The sequence below is a fragment of the Bufo bufo genome, chromosome 10 (genome assembly GCF_905171765.1).
Source record: "Bufo bufo chromosome 10, aBufBuf1.1, whole genome shotgun sequence".
NCBI classification, from domain to species: Eukaryota; Metazoa; Chordata; class Amphibia; order Anura; family Bufonidae; genus Bufo; species Bufo bufo.
In genome coordinates, this window is record NC_053398.1 from 55266851 (window position 1) to 55279059 (window position 12209).

At 44.5% G+C, this 12209-nt stretch overlaps 1 protein-coding gene across 1 annotated transcript in view; it reads right to left on the reverse strand.

The window, feature by feature from the left end:
• Positions 1-9325, reverse strand: part of LOC120980040 (solute carrier family 22 member 6-B-like) — a 28046-nt gene extending 18721 nt beyond the window's left edge. Inside the window, exons 1-2 of the mRNA XM_040408908.1 lie at positions 8874-9325; positions 8372-8586 (exon numbers count right to left, since the gene is read on the reverse strand). Coding sequence (XP_040264842.1) covers positions 8372-8586; positions 8874-8977 — 319 coding nt within the window. The 5' untranslated portion in view covers positions 8978-9325. The remainder of the gene's footprint in view (positions 1-8371; positions 8587-8873) is intronic.
• Positions 9326-12209: the final 2884 nt, after the last annotated feature.

The window sequence follows — 12209 nt, forward strand, 5'->3', positions numbered from 1 at the left end:
AAGGGGAGTTTGGTCTGTCAATGTCTGTGAAGCGGGCGTAACCCTTACACTACCTGATCGATACAACATCATACCTGATCGTATACACACACTGGATGTTTTAAACCAGGTTGTTCAAAATTTTTTTTAGGATTGTTAGGTGATTTATGCCCTTTATGGATTAAATCCCAACTCTGCGTCAACTATAATTTTCCATGGGAGTTTTGCCATGGATCCCCCTCCGGCATGCCACAGTCCAGGTGTTAGTCCCCTTGAAACAACTTTTCCAACACTACTGTGGCTAGAAAGAGTCCCTGTGGGTTTTAAAATTCGCCTGCCTATTGAAGTCAATGGCGGTTCGCCCGGTTCGCGAACATTTGAAAAAATTTGCGTTCGCCGTTCGCGAACGGAAAATTTTATGTTTGCAACATCTCTACCGGACTGTTTACCTTGGCATAAAAGACGCAGTTTAGATTCAGCCAAAGCAATACGATCCGGGTCATCATATATCTATCCCAGGGCTACAAAAAATTAATCCACCGATCGGAGGGGCTGTGCCCCGACCGGCAGCGAAAAGGCCCAAGACTGAGCGTTATCACTGAGCAGCGAGATTATGATCCCCACCCTCTGCTCCTCATCACCAGAGGAATGGGGAAGTAGGCGAAAATGGAGTTTGCAAACCTCTCTAAAGCGAACAAAATTCTCACTACCCCCGGAAAACGTATCCGGAAGCGAGATCTTAGGCTCGGAACAAACTCCACGAACGCAATCAGAACCGGTCACCTGAAACTGAGACACAGTTTTACGGAGATCTGCTACCTCCAGTGAAAGACCTTGCATGCGGTCAATCAAGGCTAAAACCGTATCCATGCTTAAGACGGTTATGGCGGTTTATAATATCACGGATGGTGTTGCAGAAAGCTGAAACTTATAAATAAACATCCGACTGGCTTGATCCCAAACTAAGGAGCATATGGGTGAGCCCTATAAAACCTCTAGAGTTCTCCCTGACTGCTATGCCCATGCAAAGGTCTTAATGGTAGACGGATGCATGCCCTCGTACCTTATACTATGTGACACCTGAAAACCCTACAATAGTGAGGGGACATGACCACCGGCTCCCTGAACTTAATACGGACTGAGTCAGGGTCGCCTACAATCAAGCCAGCAAGAAAACACAAATAAAGAAAACAGACTTATCTGAGGAATCAGGAGAAGCAGCATCCAGCAGTGAACACAATCCAGGAAGAAGTATAAACCGCAAAGTGAGGCAGTATGGGAGGGAATATAAAGGGAGACAATCAGTGCAAATAGGTGACAGCTGGGAGAATGAAAGGAGATTAGAAAGTGAAACCAAAACAAAGAACATCACACAACAGGTAGAGAAGAACGTCTGCCAGATCTTCTCACAGAGCTGGCGGTGACACCTGTGCCAAAAGAAACGTGGGAAGTCCAACACCTACCTAGGTACAACTGCTTTGTGAAGGCACATGATCTCACATCACAAACGCCTATAGGATCAACACATGATGAGTACAAGCAGCACACAAACTCAAAGCCACCATCCTCCTCCTGGTCCAGCATCTTCAGCCACGTCAACCACTGCTGTCCTCCTTGCCCCCTCTCAACCACCCGCCACTCCGCCTCTCACGTTCAGCAGTTTCTGCTCATCTGCCCACAGTCAGGTGTCTGTCAAGGAAATGTTTGAGAGTAAGAAGCCAATGTCACAGAGTCACCCCCTTGCCCGGTGTTTGACAGCTGGCTTATCGGAACTCTTAGCCCGCCAGCTTTTACCATACGAGCTGGTGGAGTCTGAGGCCTTCAAAAAATTTGTAGCTATTGGGACACCGCAGTGGAAGGTACCCGGCCGAATTTTTTTTTCACAAAAGGCAATCCCCAACCTGTACTCTATTGTGAAAAAGGAAGTCATGGCATGTCTGGCACACAGTGTTGGGGCAAGGGTCCATCTGACCACTGATACCTGGTCTGCAAAGCACGGTCAGGGCAGGTATATCACGTACACTGCGCATTGGGTAAACCTGCTGACGGCTGCCAAGCATGGAATGCGTGGCTCTGCAGAGGAGTTGGTGACACCACCACGACTTGCAGGCAGGCCTGCTGCCACCTCCTCTACTCCTCCTACTTCATCCTCTTCGCTAACCTCCTCGGCTGAGTCCTCTTCTGCTGCTGCGTCTTGCTCCACATCAACTGCACCCCCCAGCTCCCCAGGGGCTATTCCACATCCCGGATACGACAGTGTCACGCCGTCTTGGGGTTGACTTGCCTGAAAGCAGAGAGTCAAACCGGACCAGCACTCCTGTCCGCCCTTAACGCACAGGTGGATCAGTGGCTGACCCCGCACCAACTGGAGATTGGCAAAGTGGTGTGTGACAACGGAAGTATTTTTTTGGCGGCATTGAATTTGGGCAAGTTGACATATGGGGTGCTATGACCGGGGTGCTAGGACAGCCTCTGCGGAGCTGGGTATTTTTTTGCCACGTTACTGGACGCTCATGCGCAATGCCTGTAGGCTCATGCGTCCTTTTGAGGAGGTGGCAAACCTAGTCAGTCGCACCGAAGGCACCATCAGCGACATAATCCCATTTGATTTCTTCCTGGAGCGTGCCCTGCGAAGAGTGCTGGATCAGGTCGTAGATGAGCGTGAAGAGGAAGAGTTGTGGTCACCATCACCACCAGAAACAGCCTTATCAGCATCGCTTGCTGGACCTGCGGCAATGCTGGAAGAGGAGTCTGAGGATGAGGAGTCAGAGGAGGAATGTGGCTTTGGGGAGGAGGAAGACCAACCACAGCAGGCATCCTGGGGTGCTCGTTGTCACCTATCTGGAACCCGTGGTGTTGTACGTGGCTGGGGGGAAGAACAGATCTTCAATGAGATCAGTGAGGACGAGGAACGGGACATGACGAGTAGCTCGGCATCCAACCTTGTGCAAATGGTTTCTTTCATGCTGTCATGCCTGTTGAGGGACCCTTGTATAAAAAGGCTGAAGGAGAACGACCTGTACTGGGTGTCCACGCTACTAGACCCCCGGTATAAGCAGAAAGTGGCTGAAATGTTACCGAATTACCGCAAGTCGGAAAGGATGCAGCAGTTCCAAAACAAGTTAAAAAGTATGCTTTACACAGCGTATAAGGGTGATGTCACAGCACAACGGGAATCTAACAGGGGAAGAGGTGAAAGTAATTCTCCTCTTACCACGACCACGTCGGCAAGGACAGGACGCTTTACAGACGTGTTGTTGATCGAGGACATACAGAGCTTTTTAAGTCCTACGCATCGCCACAGCCCTTCGGGGTCTACCCTCAGAGAACGACTCGACTGACAGGTAGCAGACTACCTCGCCTTAACTGCAGATATCGACACTCTGAGGAGCGATGAACCCCTTGACTACTGGGTGTGCAGGCTTGACCTGTGGCCTGAGCTATCCCAATTTGCGATAGAACTTCTGGCCTGCCACACTTCAAGTGTCCTGTCAGAAAGGACCTTCAGCGCAGCAGGAGGTATTGTCACTGAGAAGAGAAGTCGCCTAGGTCAAAAAAGTTTAGATTACCTCACCTTCATTAAGATGAATGAGGCATGGATCCCGAAGGGACTGACAGTGGGGGATGCATTTGACTAAAAGAGGCCTGATGAGATGCCTTGGGCTAAAAATGGTCCACACGCTGCTGTATTTAATCTCTGCATGCCGGATGACTTGTGTGACTTCTCCACCACCAACTAGGGTTCAAGCCGCAATGTTTTAGTGCACTTTCTGCCGGGAAAACATCAATCTTTCCGGCCGCTGCTACAGCAGCGGCTGCAACAATACCTAGTTTTTCAGGCATGTGTACATGCCTAATTTTTCTGGCCTCTGGTGCTGCACTGTGGCTGCAAAAACAAAGCAAAAAAAAAGGCACATACATGTGTCAATTCCTCTTCGTGATCGTTACCTTGTTGTGGTGAAGGGGCTTGCGTATCACAATGAAGCGATCACCTCTATGAGTGTGTTGGCAATGGCAATGTTGGCACACCCCAGATGGTAAGGTCATTGCTTCATTGTGAACAGACCAAAAGCGATCGGCTGAATAATTTTGCATAGAAAAAACATTAATTTTCTTTGTGATCATCTAAGGGGATCATTAAAGCCTACTAGGCCAACAATGGGCCCACACTGCAGAATCATTGTTTTCTGGGTCACTTAACTGTCACTGAACTACCTCAGCACGACCATAGGCTTTGAAAAACCGCCATCGTCTAAAATCTCCCAAACGTGCGCACGAGCACAGTCATAACTACACCAAGATTGACGCATAGAGGAATAAAATTTATGTCATGAGTGTGTCAACTATTGACAACTCTTTGCGGTTGTCTAAAATCTATTCGATACACGTCCCCTGATAGGGGGCGCAACAGGGATTAAACTGATAAGAATAGTACTACTTAACACACCACTCAAATAGGGTGGCACAGTACATTGCACGGCGCACGTGCAGTGCCCCAAATTGGAAGTAAGAGGACAAACCAAGCATCTTTTTCCATCTCCCGGTTCCTAAAATGTGAAATGGCCAGTCTGCAGTCCAGATCTTTCACCTATAGAGAACATTTGGCGCATCATAAAGAGGAAGGTGCAACAAAGAAGGCCCAAGACGATTGAACAGTTAGAGGCCTGTATTAGACAAGAATGGGAGAGCATTCCTATTTCTAAACTTGAGAAACTGGTCTCCTCGGTCCCCAGATGTCTGTTGAGTGTTGTAAGAAGAAGGGGAGATGCCACACAGTGGTAAAAATGGCCTTGTCCCAACTTTTTGCCTTGTCCCAACTGCAGACTGGCCATTTTTCCTTCTCCTACGCAGCCATGATGTTGTGATTGATGCAGAATGTGGTCTGGCATTATCTTGTTGAAAAATGCAGGGTCTTCCCTGAAAGAGATGACGTCTGGATGGGAGCATATGTTGTTCTAGAACCTGAATATATTTTTCTGCATTGATGGCGCCTTTCCAGACATGCAAGCTGCCCATGCCACACGCACTCATGCAACCCCATACCATCAGAGATGCAGGCTTCTGAACTGAGCGTTGATAACAACTTGGGTTGTCCTTGTCCTCTTTGGTCCGGATGACATGGCGTCCCAGATTTCCAAAAAGAACTTCGAATCGTGACTCGTCTGACCACAGAACAGTCTTCCATTTTGCCACACTCCATTTTAAATGATCCCTGGCCCAGTGAAAACGCCTGAGCTTGTGGATCTTGCTTAGAAATGGCTTCTTCTTTGCACTGTAGAGTTTCAGCTGGCAACGGCGGATGGCACGGTGGATTGTGTTCACTGACAATGGTTTCTGGAAGTATTCCTGAGCCCATTCTGTGATTTCCTTTACAGTAGCATTCCTGTTTGTGGTGCAGTGTCGTTTAAGGGCCCGGAGATCACGGGCATCCAGTATGGTTTTACGGCCTTGACCCTTACGCACAGAGATTGTTCCAGATTCTCTGAATCTTCGGATGATGTTATGCACAGTTGATGATGATAGATGCAAAGTCTTTGCAATTTTTCGCTGGGTAACACCTTTCTGATATTGCTCCACTATCTTTCTGCGCAACATTGTGGGAATTGGTGATCTTCTACCCATCTTGGCTTCTTAGACACACTGCCACTCTGAGAAGCTCTTTTTATACCCAATCATGTTGCCAATTGACCAAATTAGTGTTAATTGGTCTTCCAGCTCTTCGTTATGCTCAAATTTACTTTTTCCAGCCTCTTATTGGTACTTGTCCCAACTTTTTTGGGATTTGTTGACACTGTGAAAATTGGAATCAACGTATTTTTCCTTTAAAATGATACATTTACTCGGATTAAACGTTTGATCTGTCATCTACGTTCTATTACAAATAAAATATTGACATTTGCCATCTCCACATCATTGCATTCAGTTTTTATTCACAATTTGTTTAGTGTCCCAACTTTTTTGGAATCCGGTTTGTATTTAAAAAAAGAGGACAGCCTCTGCGGAGCTGGGTATTTTTTGGCCGCGTTACTGAACGCTCATGCACAGTCGCTGTAGGCTCATGCTTCCTTTTGCGGAGGTGACAAACCTGGTCAGTCAAACCCAAGGCAACATCATCGACCTCATCCCATATGCGTTTTTTCTGGAGCGTGCCCTGCGAAGAGTGCGGGATCAGGCCGTAGATGAGCATGAAAAGGAAGAGTTGCGGTCACCATCACCACCAGAAGCAGCCTTGTCGTCGTGGATTGCTGGACCTGCGGCAACGCAGAGAGAGGAGTCTGAAGAAGAGGAGTCAGAGGAGGAAGGTGGCTTTGAGGAGGTGGAAGTCCAACCACAGCAGGCGTCCCAGGGGGCTTGTTGTCACCTTTCAGAGACCCTTGGTGTTGTACATGGCTGGGTGGAGGAAGAGACCTTCAATGACGTCAGTGAGGACATTGAACGGGACATGGCTAGCTTGGTATCCAACCTTGTGCAAATGGGGAGTTTGCGGTTGTGCAAATGGACTGTTTGCGGTGCGTTAAACGGGGAGTTCGGTCTGTCATAGTTTGGTCTGTCACTGTGAAGCGGGCGTAACCCTTACACTACCTGATCGATACAACATCATACCTGATGTTTTAAAGCACGTTATTCCAAACAATTTAGGAATGTTAGGTGATTTATGCCCTTTATAGATTAAAACCTGACTCTGCGTCAATTACGTAATTTTCCATGGGAGTTTTGCCATGGATCCCCCTCCGGCATGCCACAGTCCAGGTGTTAGTCCCCTTGAAACAACTTTTTCATCACTTTTGTGGCCAGAAAGAGTCCCTGTCGGTTTTAAAATTCGCCTGCCTATTGAAGTCTATGGTGGTTCACCCGGTTCGCCCGTTCGCGAACATTTGCGGAAATTCGCATTCGCCGTCATCTCTATATCTGATAAAACATGCGATAATATGTCAAATGATACCATTAGAATCCATGCAGTAGGCCAATTGAAAGTCTAGTTTTAGTAGTAATTTATATTTAAATAAAGTGCATTGGTGGTCGCACTTGAAGTTGTTCAACTCTTGTGTCATGCAGTAATGTATATAGTCATCCAGGTATGCTATAATGATTTGGCAATGTCTTTTGACTCAGTCCACTATAGTAGTTTTATAGTTAATAGACTGTCTTTTCAGATGAAAAACACTTGATAGAATGACAATGCAGCTGACCATTTAAGGTCGATAGACGAACAGTGTGACTCTTATCGATATGACATCCCTCGAATTATTGATACGATTTTTTTCTTGCAAATTATTTAGATGTTCGATTGTCTCTTCTTACGAAAGACTTGATTTTGCTTACTGCAGGGGCGTCCCTCCTGCAGTACAGCTACTCACCCGGGCCAGGAGCTTTTTCCTTTCGTGATGCACTGTTACTGCGCTCAAATGTCGGCGTCCCACGTGGTAGTTTGTGGTCATGTGACTTCGCTGCGAATATGTACTGGAGAAAAATGAAGATCTTCTGTTCGTCTTTCTTTAATCTTTCTAATTTACAAGTGCGACCACCAATGCACTTTATATAAATATAAATTACTACTAAAACTGGACTTTCAATTGGCCTACTGAATGGATTCGAATGGTATCATTTGACATTATCGCATGTTTTATCAGATATTGCAAGATTTTATCGGATGTTAGTTTTTATCTGATTATACCATATGTTGCAAGAGTTTTTTTGGATGTTAGTTCTTATCTGACATTATACGATTTTACCACATGGTCTTAATTGATGTTGTGTTGATTTTACTTGTTCTAATAATTTTTATTTTTTATTTTTAGTATATAACAAATTTATTATTACCTCACAATAAATATTTTATGTGTATAAAGTACAGATGGTGAGTGCCTGCTAATCAATTTATATTACTACAATACAAAGGGATCAGGTGAATCACTTATAACAGAGCACCATTACCACAGTGACAAGAAGGGTGAGCCACTATATACCAAAGTCTATAGTTTTTCTTTTGTTGATGTGAGACTCAGTTTTTTTTAACATACAAATGGCCTTTGGTGCAACAAGGGCATCACTATTGCTGTTGTTGCACCCAAGCTCTGCTCATTTCTATGGTCAGCTCCTCCCTTGCTGCTTTGATTGACATGGCCAGTAGCGAAGCAGTGACAAAGAGGCTGGCCAAAGAAATGAGCAAAGATTGAGTGCAAAATGAGCAAGATGATGGCCTCATTGCACCAAGGGGCTAATTTGCACATTAAGTCAAAATATTATAACTTAGGAACAGAGCCTCAGATCAACAAAAGAAAAACAAGTGAACCACAGCTATGTGTATATGCAAACAGTGTGATAGGTAGGTCGCTGAAGACTGATTCCCTATAATGAAACAAAAAAATCACAATAATAAAAAATGGATTACCTTCAGGAACAAAGACATTCACTAAAATTGCAATCCCCGCTAAAATCAAACTAGCAGCTTGTAGAACACGACGTCCCATGTGTGTCATCACAAAATAGGAGAAAAACTTGGCTGGGATATCAACTGTTCCAAAGATAATCTGAACAATATAGATGCTTAGTCCAAATTTCTGAAGGTCCATTGCTAGACCATAATAGGCAAAGCTGGTGGAGAACCTAAGAGCAGAGAACAAGACCATTATATGTGAAAGACTGGTGGATCTTAAAGAAGTTGTGCTAAGTTCCATTCAAAAGGATAAAGAATGTGTCTAAATGGTGGGCATCCACCCAAGAGTCATATGTTTCACTGTATGAATGGAGTGGTGGTCATTGAAAAGAAAGAAGCGCATGTTTGACCCCTACTCCATTCATATAGATATGGGATAAGTTTTGAAACTTTGCACAACCAAATTAAGAATCACACAATATGTATTTAAAAGTATCCAATTGATCTTCATACTTACCAAGTACAACATATACAAAAAGATATCCAACGCACCACAGGCGTTCTTATCAGATCCAACAGAGAATAACTACTTGCTCGAGAAGCATTTATTTCCCTTTGCATGTCATATTTAATTGTCTAAGAGGAAGAAATGGAGTAACTGATCAAATATTACTTTACAACTGTCCTTTAAGCATGGAAGGCATGAGCGGTCTGAGCAAAAAACTAGAAGGACAATTCATAGTTTCACATTAATTTCAATAAACCACTACAAGTACAATGGTAAAGTGAGCATTGAAAAAATATTCAGTGCTTAGCGCTGAAAGGGAATGTGGTTCCGTTCCACAAAAAATTGGGTTATATAACACAGCAGCATATAAGAAAAGTAAAGAAAATGTATGAATTTATTTCTCCCATCCAGCTCTCAAGAATTGGATTAAAGCTGTGTGAAAATAGAGTTAATTTTTGTTATACAGTTAGAGATGAGCAAATTTCTTTAAATTCATTTAAATTTGGATTTTTCTGATTTGATTCTAGCAAATCAAAAATTTTATTTGGCTCAGAATCCATTCTACCCACATCAAAAGTGATCCAAGTAGCTTGAAAATTGGTGTCTGGTCTTTTTTCTCTTTTGCAATTCTCTCTTTATTTTATTCTTTCAATATTTTTTAATCCCGCTTCCACTCATTTTAAGCTCTTTGATGCAATGACAGCAATAGCAAATAATGTCAGAGTGATACTAACATATACAGCTATGAGTATACACATGTTTCAGCATACACCATGTGATCTGAAAAATACAGTGGCTTGTTTTGAATAAGCATTAAAAAATTATACTTTTTTAGGAGCAGCATCATTACAGTGTGGATGTGGAAAGGGTCAGCTGTGTAGTGGCAGCAATAACAGTGGAAGCCGTAGAAGCACAGCATGGATCCTAATAGATAATACAGTAGTTATGCTGCTGTGTAAAAGGGTAGAAGTAGTGGCAAGGCAGTAAATGTCTAGCTGTGTAAAGGTAATGGTAGTGGCAGTAGGGAGAGTAGCAGCAGTAGTGGTGATGGTATGAAACACTATGGCAGGCAGACAGCAGCAGTGGCATGATCGGGCTTGCTATAAATAGCCACCATCAGCAATGGCAGATCCATTCATTGGTCTCAGCCAGAAGTGTGTTAAAATCCTTATGGATCCATGCCTCATTCATTTTGATAATTATGATGTTTCGTACACTTGAGGAGGAAAAGTTTTACTGTTTAGGTGTCACAATGTCACCTGCCACTCTGAAAACCCTCTCTGAGATGACACTGGAGGCTGGGCAAGACAGTACAGTGAGAGCAAACTAGGCTAGTTCTGGCCACTGTTCCAATCTGCCTGCCCAGAAGTCCATGATGTCAGGGAAAAAGGTAAATGCTGGAGAAAGCATAGCTATTCAGTGATCAGCAGTTTGATTGATTCTAACGATACGCCTGTCACTAGCATGCCCGAGGTCCAAGTTTATTCCTGCTTTGCCTCCCACAGCAATAATTGGTCATCATAACCAGTGTCATCATCATCATCAGCTTCATCCTTCCTCACCACCAACTCCTCCTCCCCCTGCTTCTCCTCCTCCAGTGGTATCTCCTCATCCACCTCCACCTCCTTCTCCATGGAACTTTGTCCACATGGGTCTTCAACAGCTACAGGGTGGTCAACAAGATGCAGAGATTGTGAGGTGGGTGACACTGTTTATTCTGCAGTAATTCCTACTGTCAAATCTGGTGGTCTCTTCGAAGGGCCTGAGTATGTGACATGTGTCACTGATGAGTTGCCAATAAAACATGCTCCCTGCTGTGGTGGTCTGGTGCATGATGTAATAATTTACTGCTTTAGGCTTCATTCACACATCCGTGGAACATGGTCCATGGGTTACTGGACTGGCATCCTGCTTAGTGCAGAAGCGCACGGCTTCATTGGTTGCCATGACACCGTGCGCTTTGTGCCACCGCCGAAGTACAGTAATACACTCGTATGATCTATACGAGTGTATTACTGTACTGCGTGCGCTCCTGTACTAAGCAGAATGCCAGTCCGGTATCTCACGGACTATGTTTCACGGACGTGTGAATGAAGCCTAATGCTGCTCATACATATGCTCCAGCATACTCAAGGTGGACAAATCAAGAGGTGTAATTGTAGACCATTCTGTAGCTGCAAGTCCAAAAAGGCGTTCTTATCCACATAAGAATGGCTAAAATGCGCAGACAGTCTCCTGGACATGGCAAGCATCTTCTGCAAGCCACAATACTTTTTTACAAAGTTTGCACCACAAAATTTATCACATGCGTCATGCAGTTAGCATGTGTTATTTTCCCCAACTGTAGAGCAGCCACAAAGTTCCTGCCATTGTCGCTAACACCTTGTCCAGCTGTAGTTAGGGAAACAGCCAGTAAAATATTTGCTGCTTAAAGCAGATTAGCAACTGATCTGCTGAGTGGTTTCTCTTGTGCAGACTCATCAATAGTGTTGATCGAGCACCAAAGTGCTCGGGTGCTCGAGTATAACACCTCGAGAACTCTACCGAGCACAATGGAAGTCAATGGGAGAACCCAAGCATTAAACCAGGCACCCCCTGCTTTGAAGAGGGGAGGGTGTCTGGTTCACATGAAAAGTTCAGAAATATATGGAAACACCACTGAAATGGTTTGGGAACAGCATGGGGAGGATGTCTGGATGCTTCTTGGACTCCCAGGTCGCTGCTGGGAACAATGTTGTCCGAGTAGTACGCCAATTTTACAGACTGACAATAATACGCACAAAATGGAAGATATTATCGATTTTAGAGCAAAAAATTTTAGGAAACATTCTTTCCTGTATATTTACTTGTATATAAAGTGCAAGTGCTGCCAAAAATTACAAGGAAGAGGCACTCCGATACAACTTGTATATCACATAAAGGAGGGCCTCATTCACATTGTGGTACAATTGTTCAGGTAGTGGGACTCCTACACTCATAAAGCCTATGCACTAAGTGAAAGGGCTGCCGAAAATTACAACTAACCGACACTCCAATACACCCTTTATGACACATAAAGGAGTGCATCATACACACCCTTGAAAAATTATGATGATGGCCTGCTGGTGACCCTCAAAAACATTAGGAGCAAGGGCCTGCTGGTGACCCTCTAAAACATTATTAGAAAGGGCCTGCTGCTGATCTGACCATCTAAAACATTAGGGGTGAGGGTCTGCTGCTGAGCTGACCATCTAAAACATTAGGGATGAGGGTCTGCCGCTGAGCTGACTCTCTAAAACATTAGGGGCGAGTGCCTGCTGCTGATCTGGTCATCTAAAACATTATGGGCGAGGGCCTACTGCTGAG